This window comes from Momordica charantia (genome assembly GCF_013281855.1).
Source record: "Momordica charantia cultivar OHB3-1 chromosome 5 unlocalized genomic scaffold, Mcharantia_2.0 BLBB01000005.1, whole genome shotgun sequence".
Lineage (NCBI taxonomy): Eukaryota > Viridiplantae > Streptophyta > Magnoliopsida > Cucurbitales > Cucurbitaceae > Momordica > Momordica charantia.
In genome coordinates this window covers 3,076,212-3,094,545 of record NW_028275163.1, presented here as the reverse complement: position 1 = coordinate 3,094,545, position 18,334 = coordinate 3,076,212, and the positions used below count along the sequence as shown (strand labels likewise).

At 35.7% G+C, this 18,334-nt stretch overlaps 2 protein-coding genes across 4 annotated transcripts; one reads left to right on the top strand and one right to left on the bottom strand.

Moving 5' to 3' along the window:
- The first annotated feature begins 572 nt into the window (after positions 1–572).
- Positions 573–974, top strand: LOC148211155 (uncharacterized). Its single transcript, XM_088123898.1, has one exon. The coding sequence runs from the start codon at positions 573–575 to the stop codon at positions 972–974; it is 402 nt and encodes a 133-aa protein (XP_087980024.1).
- A 9,692-nt stretch (positions 975–10,666) lies between these two features.
- Positions 10,667–14,412, bottom strand: LOC111016355 (jasmonoyl--L-amino acid synthetase JAR4). 3 transcript variants are annotated; one of them, XM_022291736.2, is made up of 6 exons: positions 14,164–14,412; positions 13,552–13,729; positions 12,903–13,215; positions 12,688–12,789; positions 11,675–12,495; positions 10,667–11,294 (listed from the first exon to the last, which is right to left on the bottom strand). In XM_022291736.2, the coding sequence occupies exons 3-6, from the start codon at positions 13,193–13,195 to the stop codon at positions 10,756–10,758; spliced, it is 1,755 nt and encodes a 584-aa protein (XP_022147428.1). In that variant the 5' UTR covers positions 13,196–13,215; positions 13,552–13,729; positions 14,164–14,412; the 3' UTR covers positions 10,667–10,755. The 3 variants fall into 3 exon arrangements, with proteins under 3 accessions (XP_022147428.1, XP_087980586.1, XP_022147427.1); XM_088124460.1 differs by lacking the exon at positions 13,552–13,729 and having other exon boundaries at positions 12,903–13,301; XM_022291735.2 differs by lacking the exon at positions 13,552–13,729.
- Positions 14,413–18,334: the final 3,922 nt, after the last annotated feature.

Sequence of the window (18,334 nt, the reverse complement as noted above, 5' to 3'; positions counted from 1 at the left end):
TACACAAGCAAAGCAATGGTAAATGCAGAACTTAGATACCCACCAATGGAGAAGCTGGCATTGGCACTGGTCACTTCAGCTCGGAGACTACGCCCGTATTTCCAAGCTCACAAAATAATGGTCCTCACCAACTTTCCCTTACGACAGATCTTACAAAAGCCAGACACTTCTGGACGACTGGTAAAGTGGGCTGTAGAGCTCAGCGAGTACGACATTCACTATAAGCCAAGAACTGCCATGAAAGGGCAGGTTGTGGCAGACTTCATAGCGGAATTAACACCAACAGAGCCTCAAGTATATAGTATCGACCCACAAGTGGTTGAGGAAGAACAACTCTGGACACTCTACGGGGATGCGGGGCAAGACTCCTACTAATCTCTCCAGATAAAGAAAGATTCGAATATGCGCTGCGATTCAACTTTCATGCATCCAACAACGAAGCCGAGTACGAAGCTCTACTAGCAGGACTAAAAGTGGCCAGGTACGTTGGGGTCAGGAACATACTAATACTTAGTGATTCACAGCTGATTGTGGGTCAGGTGAAAGAGGAGTTCCAGGCTAGAGAACCGCGAATGGCGAAATACCTTTCACAGGTAAGAAACCAGCTCGACCAGTTCTCAAAATATGAGATTCGACAAATTCCACGTGCTCAAAACGTCAACGCCGATGCGTTAGCTCGACTAGCTGCGGCTTATGAAACCGACTTAGGCAGAACTGTACCGGTCGAGATTCTACCCGAGCCAAGCATAAAAGCTCAGGAAGCCATGGATATCGACAATCAAGGGCAACCAGAAGAAAACTGGAAGAGCCCTTTAATCAAATATTTGAAAGATGGGATCCTGCCTACTGAAAAGATAGAGGCCCAGCAGCTACAACGACGAGCGGCCAGATATGTGCTTAAAGACGACAATCTGTACAAAAGAGGCTACTCGTTGCCGCTTTTAAAATGTCTAACGCCCGATGAAGCCGACTAAGTCATGAGAGAGATACATGAGGGTGTTTGTGGGAGCCATTCTGGAGCACGATCCCTAAGTCACAAAATAATTCGACAAGGGTACTACTGGCCGACCATGCTGAATGACAAGAAGCAATTCACCAAAAAATGCGACAAATGCCAACGATTTGCAACCGTACCTAGACAACCGCCAGAGCCTCTGACAAGCATAATGAGTCCTTGGCCCTTTGCTCAGTGGGGAATAGACCTTATAGGGCCTCTCCCACTAGGAAAGGGCCAGACCAAATTTGCAGTAGTGGCAGTCGACTATTTTACTAAGTGAGCCGAAGCCAAAGCCCTAGCGACAATTACAGAGAAAAAAGTCACCGACTTCATCTGGAAGAACATAATTTGCCGCTTCGGAATACCCTACGCCATTATCAGTGATAATGGGAAGCAGTTCGACAATGCTGCCTTTCGAGAATTTTGCAGGGAGTTGGGCATTAAGCACATCTGTTCCTCGCCAGCACATCCGCAGGTTAATGGGCAGGTTGAAGCAGTCAACAAAATTATCAAAAGAACTCTGAAGACCAGATTAGAAAAGCTCAAAGGGTTGTGGGCAGAGGAACTTCCCAACGCATTATGGGTATACAGAACGACACCTTGTACTTCGACATGAGAAACGCCATTTTCATTATCATTTGGCTCTGAGGCGGTAGTGCCAGTCGAGATCGGACTCCCCTCCCCAAGGGTAGAGCAGTTCACTCTACTTGACAACGACGAATCCGTAAAGCTCAACCTCGACCTATTAGAAGAACATCGAGAAACAGCACGACTACGAACGGCTGAATACAAAAATCGAATAGCTCGATACTACAACTCGAAGGTCAAGCAACGTGACTTTAGAAAATGTGATCTGGTGTTAAGAAAGGTTATGCCCAATACAAAAGATTCAACTAGCGGTGCGCTCGGGCCAACATGGGAGGGCCCATACAAAGTCACTAAAGTGGTGCGAATAGGCACTTATGCTTTAGAAGACCAGCGGGGGAAGGCCTTACTACACTCGTGGCACGCCCAACACCTCAAAAGATACTACCACTAGTTCGACATATTTCTGGACATTTTTATGTTTCTCCATTATTTGACCAACTAAGCTTATTGTGACAAAATCTTCGACATGACGATTTTCCTACTAATAAAGTATTCGACGTTCGACGTGATACTTGAGTTCTTATGTTCATTCTGAAATAAATTTCTCAAGCAGGGGGCATCATATAAATATCTACATATCTACGACCTGAACATCTACATATCTACGACCAATCAAGGAACTCAAAATTGGGACGGACCTAGAAGTAGGTCGATAAGCTGAAAGCCAATCAGTGAAACCAGGGAAAAGAATCCCGAGGTGCTGAGAAAGGCATGCGTACGGGCCCAGCAAGGTTAAAACAGAAAACAGGCAAGCCTAACCGATCAACGAAACCCACGGGTAGAAAATCATATGGCAAAAGCCAAAATAGGTTAAAAACCCGAGGGTGTTGATTTAACTGGGGGTAAAAGACCGGCAGAAGCCAAATATGTTAGAAACCTAAGGGTACCGACTAAACTCAGGGTATAAAGGCCATTGGCAAAAGCCAAGTGGGTTAGAAACCCGAGAGTAAACCCTGAGGTATAAAACATGGGCAAAAGCCAAATAGGTTAGAAACCCAAAGGTATCGACATTAGTTCTGTTAAAGTTAGATCCCAAGGCCAAAATGGTTTAAACTCAGATGAGAATAAAACCAGGCTCAGGAGACTTGATTATGGTCAACGAAAATTGGAAAAACTTCCAATTCATGAATAGTATCGACAAGTTCAAGGTACAAAACCAGTGGCAGGAACCAAGCACTAAGATCCAAAATTGGATCAAAAGCTTTTGGTAGAAGCCCCCTGCGTTAGCAACCTTCCCATTTTTAGCCACTGATATACAATGATCTCGTGGTAACGACAAAGTGACAAGTACTCTCAAAACAAAGATCATTACACAATTATTCGTCTTCTGTTTTGAGAGTGGGGGTCATTTTTATGGAGAGCGAAAATGACCCGAAACGAGACAAGGAGTTGAAGTCTGATTGGGGAAGACCGGCCCGGGACATAACGGGCCGGCCAAAAGAGTGACCTAACGCCGGGGCAGAGAACGAGGAAAGCGACCAGAGGGAAGCCCACTGAGCCACAAAGGGCTCGGCCCCGACCCGGTGCTCGGCCCACGGCCCAGCCAGTGATCCCCCGTCTTCGATCGACGATGTCGCCCAGGCCCTGCAACGGTGAATTAGGGTTAGCTACGGAAGATTCTGGAACAACTTCACGCTATAAGTATTGATCCAGCCTTAGAGGTATGGGGGGAAGAGAGTTGACTACATTTACGTTATTCTCTTGCTAACTTAAGCATCGGAGCCCGTGTGACTAGAGTCACACCGGTTTAGCTCGATTTGATTTTGCAGGTACTAGTCCCGGATCAACAAGTTTGGTGGATGCGAGGTAGTGAACCGGAGGACCGAAATCCACGCATCAACATAATCTAACACACAACTTTATCATTTTATCATTTCAATCACAAATACCATACTCTCTCTCTCTCTACTATGCCATTTGACATGTTGGGGTTTGAAAGGCCACAAAATCTGTGACATGGAATTAGGGGTGTCTATGTCCAAATTTGTACAATAAATTGTTGAAGGAAATTTAAATTTGTATACCATATATCTATATGGTCATGTTCAACCTTAGAAAACCACATGGCCATTGAAAAGATAGTGTGATGCACTAGACAATTAAAATATATCTATATATTCTTACCTCATTACCGTTGCAATTAATAGGCTGAATTATAAATACGGTCTTCTAATTAAGTTCTAATATTGTGTTTAATATATGTCTCCTAGATTTTAAAAAATAATAGCTCTTTATCTATTAGACACAGCCCTTAACATTTAAAGATCAAACTCGTATAAAAACGGTATTAAATTATTTTGAGAGGAAAAAGAGAACTCATAATTTCAATTTTCCACCTCTAAATGGATAAAAAAAAAACAAACAATCCTCACCAATAATGTTGCATTTATTTGATATTTCTATAAAATTTATAAAAAAAAAAAAGAAGAATTCCAATAATAACTGAAATATTAATTAGAGTTCCAAAACTTGCATGCTGTCCCATGTTATAATTTCTATTTTTGAAAAAGAAAACAATATTTAGGATTCCTATGGGCAGGTGTTGATGGGTCTACCTGCAGGCTGAGCAAAGCATGCTGAAGATGTCCATATAAATATAATGTTTAGTAAAATTTATTAGTATTTTATTAGGCAAAGAAAATTGATTTATTTAATTTGCAGGTAAAAATGTTGGGTATAAAAGGGAACAATATCTTTGTTTTCCTGTTGGAGAGTTGCTGTGTGTTCCAGTTATGTGTTTTTGCTTTCTGTGCACTCAAAGGACAAAATCATTTTCTATACTTTCTTTTATTATTATTACATTTGAAAACAAAAAAAAAAAAAAAACAAAACGCACAAGTGCATTCAAAATGTTTGGTTTATGCATCAATGCTTCATAATTTTAAGTTCAACATTTGTAAGTTTGGTGGGTACATTCACTTTAGTTGATTTTTGTATCTAATAAAATATATGAATTAAAAAAAAATCGAGTAAACACTTCGACACATGGGCTTAACTGACATCTTTCAAATAAAATTTAACATCGGTATAGTGTTTGGTCATGTATAATTCGAAGCTTAAACTAGGGCTTAATTGACAATATGGAGTCGAGTTGAGCTTAGTTAAATGCAAGAGATTTGCGTACCTTTGAGAATGTATGACCTTTTATCCTGCCATTACAATATATCGTATTTGTCATTGAACAAATATTCAGCTAGCAATCAAAAGATCCTTTGCCAGCGGAATTGACGTTTGTTGGCTATTAACGAATTTTCTGTCGATCAGAATCTTTCTTAGGTCGAAACTGAACTAAACCATGCTTTTAGATATATTGACACTTCCTCTTTGTCCGCGTCCGAAACTAAAGCTCAAACGCATACCACGATGAGAGAGGGTCACACAGATTTGTACTTGGTTTCACCCCGTAACACATGTTATCTAAATAATTTCCTTCTAATTTCAAGCTATAAAATTTAGATTTTTCACACCTTATCACATTGAACTCGTCCAACGCCCCAACGTTTACAATCATAATAAATGTCTCCTACTTTTCTAACCCCATATCTTGTAATATAATCTTCATTTTATTATAATTTGTTGAACCAGTAAAATATTTGTTCTTTAATTAAAAATTTTTGTTTAAGGAAATTTACTCTCATGATATATGATATAAAATGACTTTTACCTCAAGGTCAATTCCTTTCTTATATATAACACACGCAATTATCACAAAAATCATACGGCTAAATATTTATATGATGGTCAAATTTATAGAACTTGTTTAAAAAATTCACTAAAAAGCAAAACCTCTACTTTTATTTATATATTTTTCAGTACAAAACCTCTGCTTTTTTAAATATGATTTTATTTTATTAAAAATAAAAACGATAGGATATACATATAGTGGACCTGAACGGGTAGCCCAGCCCATATAGGCGATAGGGCCTGACTGCATACATCTGTTGTCTGGCAATTCTACCAAATTATTCATATACGGCCCATCAGGCCCAAGTTTTCTCCTCCAGGCCTACCATGCATTAAAATTTCTTAAGGTTATTTTTTTACCCACATAAAATTGATCTGTCAATCGGAGCAAACTAAACTTTGTTAATTGATGGATAGTTTGTTTTCCATCTCGAGGGGTGAAGCTATATAAAGTAGTGTTAAGGTTCTCGTAAATTCAATAAATAACAAACCTTAAATAAAATATGTTTTAAGATATAGTAAATTTATATTTATTTCCGATAATGAGAATAATAGCATTAAACTCAATAAAAGTAATTTGAAAAATTGGAAAAATAGTATTTCATTTCAGCAAAAACATTGTCTAGAAAATAAAATTTGTAAATTTTGCGTTATCAAGAAAACCATCATTAAATAAATGAAATAACTTCAATTTGACACTTATGTACTTTTTCTTTAGATGTTTAATTTTATTGATTACTTTGGCTAAATTAAAAAATAAAAAACCATTTTGCCTTGTTGCGATATCTTTATCATTCCAAAAGTTTCAATGCTATTCTTAACTTTTCATACTAGGATCTGGAACGACGTTGCAATTGTCGTCTCAAATTTGTTTAAAAAGTCTTCGTTCTCCATTGTCAAGAGAGTCTACTTCTCTATTGTCTTCTAAATTTGCCATAGTTCCCTTTAAAAAATGACAGCTTCTTCCCCACATTTCAACTCTTTTTAAGACTTAATCCAAGTACATGTTAACGTTAATTATCACGTCATTTTAGATTCTATCATGCTGCTAACTTTTGTCCAAAATATTAACAAATATTTGATAAAGGGATATTCTTGAAATATTTATGGTACATCAATAATAAGATGGAAACTCTTGAAAGGATACAAGTATCTTTCAATAAAATTTTTTTTTTCTTTTTTTAGTAGAACAAAGTTGAAATTTTTTTAAATATAATTTAGCCATTTATTTGTGACACTAAAAGAAATTACTCTGTCTCTTTCTCATAATTTGAGTGAGTTTATTGGACAGGAATAGTGGGATGTTGGGTGGAGCTCATGCGTACAGTGGTTGTCTTTTCTATTATCAAATTATAGGAAAAATAATGATAACTTGTTTGAATTTAAAACATAACAAATAATTCGATTCTATCTATAAACCCTAAATAGCCAATCATTTATTCAACATTAAACATTACTACAAATTATTCTATTTTCTATTTATTCAACACATGTTTGCTTCCATTTATATGAGCTGTCGAATAGCACTACATGTTTTTTAAAATTCTAAAATAGACCAAAAAGAAAAAAAAAATAGCGGACATAATCAAATTTGGAAAAATCCTTATAAGATGTTTGGAAAAATAATATATCGAGTATTTTTTTTTTTTTTTACCTATTTAGTTACCTTGATAACTCGATACTTCTTTTTTCAGGAAAAAAAACCCCTTAAAAATTATTAGCTCTCAACAATAATAACATAATTATTTATAATTAAATATATTTTTTTCCATATAAGTCATTCTTGTTGCAAAATTATATTCACCCACTCGTGATTCAAAACTTGCCTTTTTAAGTTTTATATAGAAATTTTCTTTTCACAGCATAAAAAAAAATTTAGAAACAAAATGTTAATTGACATCATTAATAGAAAACATTGTAATTTTTTTAATACAACCAATTACTGTTTCATTAATTCACTGCAGTTGTTTCTTTTAACTTACCGTGCCTGAAATTAAAATTGACCGAAAAGAAAGGAAAAAAGAAAAGAGAGAGAGATAATTCGCTCAAACAAAAGTATTAAGGACAGTAAAATGGTAAATCCAAAGTAAAGCATTTTATAAAGTAACCTATTACATGAAATTATAAATTAAGGTTAAAAAAATGGGCCGGAAATTAAAATTACCAGCGATCATACTTGGATTTGCCTCTTCCTCCAAGATCCGATCCTGCCAAAATTTGCAAATAGTCTCACAATTTTGATTTTCTTGAGCTTCTGCTTCGTTTCGCCCACCACGGCGGCAACCACGGTGGTGGAGGTCGTGGATCCCACTGCATGGGACGACGGCGCCGGTGATGGGATGGAATCGGAGGAGTGGAAGTGGGAGACTTTGTTGAGGAAGAACCGCCGTGATCCGCCGTGATAGGGCGGCGGCAATGCCATGAGATTCCGGTCGATGACGTGGCCGAGGGAGGCCAGCTCGTAGGAGTCATATAATGGACTGCCACAGTCCCAAACACCCAATGCCATTGAGAATTGAGATGAGATTCAATTCTAAATTTCTATGAGCCTTTTTTAATCTCGCTTTTGAACGACAGACAAATTTTTTTAAAAAAAATCACTTTTTTTTTCACTTTAAATGGGCGATTTTGCACATTTCCATGCCCTCAAATTAGAGGACAAAGATTCTTCAAACTAATCATATACTTACGTTTTACAATTAGTTTAAACGTTCATATATTTTGATTAGTTTTAAAAATAACAAAATGGTATGATTTGTATATTAATTATTTACCAACTATAAAAGTGTATAAACTACATTTAAAATAAATTAAATAGTATGATTGATATATTTAGGATGTGTTTAATTGGTAACCTAAAAACATAATTATAAAAATAAGGAATTCAATGAAAAACGGAATTATATATCTTAATGTTAACGGGAACAAAATGAGTTTATAATCTAAAATAATAGATTTAACAAAAGTATTTATATTTTTAATATAATCATGCATTTTAAAGTTTGAAATTTAAAATCTGAAAATACTGAAAATAACATAGAAGTCTTTTTACTTTTTTGGAACACAATATCCAAAAAAAATTTATATTATTATGGATTTAGTGAATCTCAAAATTCGGATTGCATCCAAATAATAATAATTATTATTATTATGGTTGGAGAAAAAGAAACCCTTATTTGTTTTATCTGAATTAATTTGGAATAATATATAATTGATTAGCCAATTTGATCAGATCATTGAACTTGGATGTTTATTTCGGTCATCTGTAAAACTGCCCCTCGGATCGATGAATGATGAGGGATATTATGGTCTTTCCGAAAGGAGTTGCGGGCCCCGTTTAATAACAAAAAAAAAAAAATAGAAAACACAATTAACAAACTAATAATACTAATAGTAGGCTAAATATTATTATTTTTTTAATAAAATGTTAATATTTTTTAAAGAGGAATCTAATTGAAAATATTTGATACTTTAATAATAAAAATTATAAATTTTAAAAGCTCAATAACCAAACTAAGAATTAACTAAAGGATTGATATAATTAACTATATTATTATTATTATTATTATTAAAATAAGAGCATAATAGGGTTAACTAAAAAGACAAATTAATTAATGAAGATAATGACTTTTTTTAGACAATTAAGATAATGACTACACAGTAAGCCATTGCTGTCTTATATGATTTATCTTGATAATTAATTTTCCGAATATGATTTTATGTGTGGCATCGAAATGTAGTCTCGATTTTTAAAATAAAAAGTAAAAAAAAATTTATAAAAGTAATTCAAATGTCCGATCAAAACCATAGTTGGGCTAGCCGGCAGGCATTAAATAACTTGAATTTTCTTTAATAATAATAATATAACCAAGAAGAAAATGACTCAATATATTCATATTATTTTTTAAAATTTGCTTTAAAAGTAGAGTTCATGTCGCGGAGAATATAGTTAAATATCATCAAACTATTTTTTAACGAAATTCATTAGTCACGTGCAAACTCAACTTTTGTTACATAACCGAGTAGACCAGGGAGTATCCCCAATCTTTACATTTCCCATGTATCTATTATCATCCTTTAGAACTTTAATTCCTTTACAAATAGTTATCGTGTTCAAAATTATGATTTCCCTTCTTCTCTGTGACAAAAACAACTAGTAGAATACTAGGTGAGGATGATTTCACTTTCTAATGTTGGACCACACACCCTAACTCGTCTTTTCTTTCGTTGTCAAACCACATTGCATCCAAGTTTAGTTTCCTGGCATTTAGTAGGTGGTAGGGGTCATTCTATCTCTATATATATTTACATATGTTGCTTCTTGATTGTACGTAGTTCCTCTCATTAACACCAATAAAACTAAATAATGACATGACACCTTTAACGGGTCGGACCCATTGTTAAATATAATCCTTACATGTCAATAGGTGGACAGTGGAACAAAAGACAAAATTACACCTTTAACAAAAGGGAAAAGAAAAAACCCTAAAGAAAAGCAACAAACTTTACAATATGGTTAGGTTTAGTAGTTTAATAAATCTTTGTCATAAGCATGGTGGAAGTTTAGTATTAATAATATTAATGGTGAAAGTGGTATTTTGCTTTGTAATTAAATTAAATACAAGTTGGTCTCATCTCATTGTTATTAAAAGAAATTATGAAATTGGGTCCATATTCTAAGTTTTCTGTCTAGATCTGAAGACATCCAATCCCACTGTTACACGTGCCAACAAGGCAACTTCTGAATCTAGACCAATGTGTGTTCCCGCCGACGAATCAAAGTTCATTTCCCATTTTCAAATGAATCTCTAGAATGCAAATTTAATGAATTTCATTGAAATAAATCATCAGATTTGACAACAATATATTTTTTTATGGTACATCGTCTAATCAATATACGGTTGAATTAAAGTACTATTATTGACTTTATACAATGAATGTTCCAGCTTTTTTCTAGCTTGTAATTGAACTTATCCGTACTTTTTACTTTTACATTTAGCCTAATTTTGCCAAAGTACTTTTACCATTAACTTTGATCTTCTTATTTTGGTAAAGTTTTTAAAAATTTTATTTAACAGATAAGATCATATCATTGTGGAGATACTCGGGGTAAGAGAGAAATTACAATGATCAAATGATATATATATATATATATATATATATATATATATATATATATATTTTTAGTACAACAAGTAGAAGTGAAGGATTCGAACACGTGAGCTCATGGTCAAAGGTAGATGCCAATTACAGCTGAACTAAGTTCATGTTGATGATATTTAAACCCTATTTAGATTAGACGGTGAAGATTCTATATTTGGGTTGATTTTTAAAAGGTAGAAAAAGGAAAGCTTATAACTAGAATTTGAATATTACATTATACAAGAGAGAGAGAGCACATGGTGTGGGGAGAAGTAAAAGAAAAACTAATAGGCAGTACTGAAATAGGAGTTAACGACATTGGCGCACAAGATCTGCAACACAGTTGTGTTGGTGGGGATAACACAACGGGGTGTTTTGTATTGGCTCACAGCGGCCCCTAGCGACAAATAGTGGTCCATGATCTTGTGAAAGGTCCCCTTCCGGACCACCCTCAGCTCCAGTGCTCCAATGGCATTCACCTTCCTCGAGCTCACGTACCCTGCGTCCAGGAACGCCCGGTCCAGGCAGTTGCAGCACTCCCCCAGGACCTCCCCCTTCGCCTCTCCGCTCGTCTCCCAGAATATCACGTAGTGCCCTGGCTCTCTCGACATGTCGACATGGCTCGTGAAGTCCACCACCTCCAGCTTCTCCTCCGCCAGCAGGCTCCCGGCTGCCTCGACCGCCACCTGCAGGTCCTTCTCCGTGTTCTTGTCGATGTTGATGCTAAGCAGAAGGTTCCTCCTGCACACGAATTTCACCTCTGGGGTCGCGTTATGGAACCCCATCACCTTCACCACATCCCCCAGTCTGTAACGGTACAGCCCTATAATGCAATGTCCATAGTTAATATCTACATTAATGCCAGTGGAGACTTCTAGAGTACAGTTCGAATGAAAATAAATTCGGTTTTATCAAGCGGGTTTAGGTTTAAAGTGGACAATTCAACGTCTCGACGACACGTAGGACAGAAGAAGACAAAGCAAGAGGCAGAGATTGATCCTGCAGACCCCCCCAAGGTCACATGGGGAGCATTGAAACAAACAAGAGATTTTAATAATCCAACATAACATATGAATTGGATGGTGAGTCAATAATATATTTTGGGAGCACAACTGTCACCCAGTCATCCTATTCATTCATGTTTGGTTTGGAGGAAACAAAACAGGGTTATAGCGCATAATGTCATGAATTGAAAGGAATTACCTGCGACATTGGTGACAATAATTTCGTACTCTTCACCAACCTTGACTTCAGTCAGACCCACTGGCTTGTTCTCTGCTGCAACCAAAGCTCCATCTTCGTTCTGCTTCTGTTCTTCAGCACTCTCCTTTAATGGGATGAACTCGAAGTATCCGATGTTCGGAAGAACCACAAAGGTGGCCATTTCAGGGGGCAACATTGGGTTAACATTTGCTCCAACCCATCCTTCTGAAGAACCATAATCTGCACTCATCAGCAGCAGATCACCTGCGTAGTGCCTCAGTTTCTTCAGATAAGGCTCCATCGACCCGGTCATGATCCCGTAAATGTACTTTGCGTTAGGAAAGAGCTCCGGTATCAGTCCATACCAGTTACTCAACCCTGCGCATTTTCGATAGATCAAATCTGCCAATTCAGGATTTGGCCTAAGCAATTTCGACATAGCTGCCCGAATGGTGGGGGCGGTGACCCAACTAGATAGAACACCATCTCTAATGTTGCTGCAGAGTTCTTCCCAGACTAGCTCAAAAGTCCTGAAAGCATGGACAATGCTGTGTGCAAATGTGGAGAACACAAACTCAACTTCATCGCGGAAGATCAGCCCACACAAGAGATGGCAATACAGTGACTGGTGGAAGTCGGGGCCAAAGATGACTTCGTCCGGGCTACAGCACAGCGACTGGATCGCTTTCATCGTGCACTTAAACTTCGCACTGCGGTAAACATTTGTTGTTGCAGTTCCAGCTGCCAGACCCCCTTTGGTTTTGAACTGCTTGCTGCTGTAGATGAACTGCAAGGCCTTTCCATTCCTAATGGGAAATTCTCTGTAGAACAAAAAAACTCTCCCCACATCAGCCATGACAAGCCCATTTTTATACTATTAAGATGACAACCGACAGTCAAAAAGACAACAAACTGCATTAACCATGTTCATTTCAGACAAGAAATGATTCAGAGGCCAGACTACAAACAACGTCCAAACAGGAGACACAAGAACAGAAAAGAAGTTCCATTACTTGTTTCTGAAGGCAAAAGAAGTGCGATATATTTGCATTGTCGTCTCCAAGAGTTCATCGTTGAAGGGAATCAACTTGGGCCTCCCCTGAGTAGTACCAGAGCTACATCATACAGCCAACAAAACAAGAATCTCCTCAGAAAAGGAACAGCAACAAAATCTCCAATACTTGGAATCAAAAGCAAAACTTCCTCAGCACAAATTTGCAAAAAGTACCTCAATGAAATGGTTTTGATCGGTTTGCCGGTGAGAATGGGGGAAGTGGCGCCATCCGCGATTCTCTGAATATATGGCTCCAAATCATTGTGAGTAACAAGGGGGACACAGTCCTTGAAGCTCTGAGGATCAGTTCTTCCATTAAGTCCCAAGCTCTGCAAGTACTCAGCCGACCCATTTTCCTCCAAAATCTTCTCAAGAGTCTCCCTCTGAACTCTTTCTGCATCCTTGGTCATCTCCTCGAATTGCTCTATCACTTTCTCCCCATCAAATGCTTCCATTTTATCCAACATTATTCTTGCCGGACGGCGAACTGTTGCATAAAAACAACAACGGAGTGAACGGAGGTCAGATTTATATCAAGCCAAGCATATTTGTAAGACAGCATAGGGCTCCAAACTGCTCCATAAGGCATTAAAGATAAAGATTAGACACAAAACGTGAATAACGAAATGTTTACGTAAGAAAATTGAGAGATGGACAAAAAAGACAGAAGGGGTCTAGGAGATAAGATAAAGGAAACTACAAGCATCCGGAAAATTTTATTTGGGAATTGAAATTTATTGCAAAACCCAAGAGGAAAGAAAAGTAAGAGAGAATATGTAGCAAACTCGTGGATATGCATCTAAGTCAACATTTGAACAGAAACCTTGAGAAAAAGCAATCACAGCGAGAGGAACTGATTGATTGGATTGAAGACTTCTCAAAGCAGAAGCACAAACGTTGCTCGAAGATCTAAAGTTTTCTGGTGGAATTCAACCAAGTCAACCTTCGAAAAATTTTCCAGGAAAATACAGCAGAAACCCACGAACAGAACTAGACTGCAACTGCAACCCAGACCGTTTTCAGGACCGACCAAATGACATTAAAAAAACCCACAATTCAAATGTAAAATTTAAACAAACAAGTAACTTAGAAAAATTAACTCCTGTGGACAAAAAAGGCAGGTTACAGGTAGGAAGTCGTCAACGAGGATTAAAATAACATAGACTTTTCAGAGAAAAAAAAGACTCAGAGGAAGAAAGGCAAAAACGGATTAAAGAACAGAGCACGCAGAACAGAACGCAGCAAACCAAGGAACTAGAAGAAGAAGAAACAATCCGAATTCATTTGATACATAGAATCAAACTAAATTAAACATTCCAAATTCCAACAAACGCCGCGGTATTCGCATCCAGGGCACAGTAAATCAAGAAAAAAAATCGACCGGAAAACACTCGTGCCCTTGCAAGTTCACTCGAGAAATCGAAAAACAAATTACCTGAAACCGTACTGGAAATGGAAACTACTGGAGAGTGACGCAGAACAAGGCTTCGGAACAGTCGACGGAGACTTTTGGTGGACAAAGTATCAAAAAAATCTGCAGAAACAGGTACGAAGCTTGTTACTGAACGCACCAATGGAAGACGACCGTCCCTCTCTCAAGGTTCTAGAGAGAGAAAGAGAGAGATTACAGAGCTTTACTTGGCTGCAAATGAGAGAGACACGGAAGTGGATGCGATGGAAGATTCTAACGGGCAGTCAAATATATTTATAGGCCTTCCCCCGGTGGCCGATGCCGTCCAAATACGGCGCTCAAATCCCCATTCTACCCCTGCCTCTCCACTCCAATTACCGCCCCCTTTCTGGCCGGTGGGTGGAGCTGCCGGATTCTGTACTCTTCTCGGGTCGGGTTATTTCACAATCCGGGTTTTATTTTTTAAAATTTTATTTACGGAAATGGGATCTGACGGAAGGGAGGATATTAGAAGGCTGGCCGCGTTTCTAGCCCACTTTGGAACGTTAGATTTGGTGTTTTTTCTTTTCTTTTTTTTTTTCATTTCCAAATTTGAAAATAAATGTACAGTTTCTGTATTAATTTCCACGCTGTTCAGTTCTTTTAACTTGCCAGATTTGGGTTTTTTTTTCCTTTTTTCAAGTTCGAGATGTGGATAAGATTTTTAAGTTGTCGTAATATTTTATTATTTAATTATTTGATTGTTATTAGATTGCTCCAATGGAATAAATTCTAAGCTAAATATATAAAATGCCCTAATTGTTTTTCAAGGGATTCTTAATTTTGTTCTTCTTCTTTAAAAAATGTTAAAACTTATTTTAATTGTATCGATTTTTCTCAGTTGAGTCTTCATTAAAATTTAAAAAAAAAATCTCTTACGACATACCAGTGAGATATTATTAAATTGTTATTTTATTATTAAGTTTAAATTTAAGTGGAGTTTCATATAAAACCCGATCTAACCAACCCACCTTTTTTTTCATCATTTGGATAGTGATTTTAAACTAATATAAAATCAATTTTGTCAAATATGATCAATGAAAATGAGAGTGATTTTGATCGACGACAAAAATCACTCTCAAACATCACTGTAGTCTCAATTTCTTTAGCACGAGGCTTTAGTTTTTTAAAGTGTTTTTGGCATAGAATCTTTTATCATTTTCCTGTGGAAAGGACGATTCAATTGAGGATGACAAAGCGTGTATATTTGTTCAAAGACATAAAAGGTGAATGAATATGCTTAGTTATTTTGGCATTGGAAGGTAGCTTGTTGGCTAGTACTGTGGGAGGGATATGTTTACTTTGTTGGTGGATAAGTCAAAATTAGATGACACATCCACATGTTTAATTAGTTCAAATAATATGCCTACATGGTCTAAATCCTAAATCAATAAATGAAATAATGATTTAGCGATATTTTATCGCTTTGTTTTAGTACGTGTGAGAGTGAAAATTCGAACTCACAGCCATTTTGGTCTGAGATGAAAACCTTAACCAGTTGAACTATGTTTAGATTGGTTGTTTTTATAATTGTTTAGTGTATTTATTAATTGTTTATGTTTTAAATGATATATGGTTCTATATTTTGTTGGTGGTCCCTTTTTAAGTTAGATTATATGATGGGATAATTGAAGAAAAAATATTGTCTAACAAATTTAGTAGTCATGCCATACATGGTAGTTGATTTTACATGGTATCTTCTTTTCTATAATTATTATTTTGTTTTTTATTGATAACTTACCATAAATTGCAATATACATTGTATGATTATTCTAATAACATCTATGATTATATTTTGGTCTTTTTTTGATAAAACCCATTTAAGATTTTGATTCTATTTTTTTTTATAACAAATGACGTAGGGTAAAGATTTGAACCTCTAATTTTAAGATATTTTGATATATGCTCATTGTATTATTACATAAGTTATTAGACAGTGACAAAAAGAATAATATAAAATTAGGGACAAGTGAAAGAATTTGACTTGAATATCAGATTAAAAAAAAGCTTGTCGATTGCTTAAGTTTATGCACAAAAGATCTATAAGCATCAATTAGTTTAACTTAATTTTCAACACATTACTAAATTGAGTCTTTTATTAACTAATTGTTTTTTTTCCTCATCCAAAATTTTTAAATTAGACAGAAATTTTGATTTCTCAACCTCTTAGGTGACCTAATTCCTCTTTAAATCTTTTTTGACTCGCTAAGCAAAGAAGAAATAAGCGTAGCTCATATTAAGTTAAAAAATTGTATTAAAAGTTGAATGATTGAACGTAAAATTTTACCACTCCCTATACAAATTATAGCTCTGCTCCTACCACTAAATATTAGGTCATGCAAGTTCATTATCAACGAATTTTAATATTTATTTATGAGGATGAAATAATTGAAAAATGTTAAAACATTAGGATCCGAAACATATATTTCGTTTCTTTTTAAATTTAGACCAACTATATTCTAAATTTCAATTCAATTTTATGAAAAATGTTGATGAAAATATCAAATAGAATGTTGATGTCGGTGTATATTTCTAAAACATTATAAAAACAAAGAAATCAATAACAAATAAACATTCCACTATTTTTTAGTACAACATGAGGGGGGATTTGAATCCACAACCTCATAGTTGAATATGTCTTAAGTTAACCTACTAGCTATGCTTTGGTTGACATAAACATTCTACTATTTTAAAACAAGTCAAAATTATTAATACTAATATTACGCTTATGTTGATAATATTTTGTTTATCTTTTTATATTTTATCAAATTTTGTGTGATTCACTCCTATTCATAGACCGACGAAAATGTCAATAAAAATGTTGGCATGGGTCGATAGGAATTTAATATCGGAGACCAAGATTAATTTAACCTTATTAATATCATAATTGGATTGTTATTTATTTTGGGTGGATGGGATGTGATGAGTTGATAATTGAATGTGATTGGTAAAGAATTAAGTTGTGAATAATTGGATTGAGATTGCGTCGGCGGCTGAGTTGAGTTGGGGGCTTGCGGCGGCCGCAAACCACGTCGGCCTTTCTGCCACCGGTTCTAGTCAATTTGATTTATATTTGATTAGTTTTCATCTTCAACCAAATTATCGGCACAAACAGAAATTAAAAAAAAAAAAAAAAGGATTGTTCTTATCTTTTCAACTAACGAACTATTTTATTTTATTTTATTTGTTACTGTGTGAATTTTAAATTTACTTTCGTCGTCTGTTATTTCCTTAAAATTATCAAAACGTTGTTCTTACTAAGTGCATAATGGAACAAATAAACATATTGGAATTAACATCTCTAAGTTTAATCTTCCAAAATATAAAACAAAAATAAAATAATTATGAAATTGGGACTTAATTTTCAAAATTTGAATATTTTTTTTGAAAAATTAAAACACAAAGAGACTTATTACCGGTGGAATAACCAACTTGGTTCACTTGAAGTAAGACCAATAAAATTATGTGGGTCGAACTACCATGGTTGGACCACCATATCTAACCATACCATACTAGAAACAGCTTGACTAAGTTGGACCACCATATCTTACCAATATCGAATCACCTATTCGAGTCGACTAGACCGATCGAGTTGGTCTACACAAACCAATACGAAGAGATTCTCTTTATAAATAATAGGAGAAGCTGCCATGGATCGCGAGTTATGTTTAATATCCAACTATTTGTTACTCTCAAATGAACATTTTATAGTATCGAAGCATTGTACTTAGCACCATATTAGTATGTAGGTTTCTTATATGTGTAGGTGTTCGAGAATAAGTGTTTACAAGCCTAACTTTAGAAAACGAAAGACGAAATATCGGATGGTTATCAAACGAGACCGACATTTTAAAACAATAAAACTAAATAAAGGAAGGGACGGCCATTTCATTAAAATGTGCAAAAAAAAAAAAGCACAACAGCATCATAATCAAAAAGGGGATATACGTAAAGGTAAAGGCAATTCCGTGGTGGTTCTCTGTCTAGCTAGTCTCTACTTTTATCCAATAATGCCTTTTGTAATCATCAACAAGCTTCCATTTTTTCTTATCTCTCCAATATATCTTTGTACTGTACATCCCAATATTCTCCATTTAGATTGGAAACACACGTTTCCCTTTCGATAATATTTCGGTACCGACTAGTTCTCGTTGAG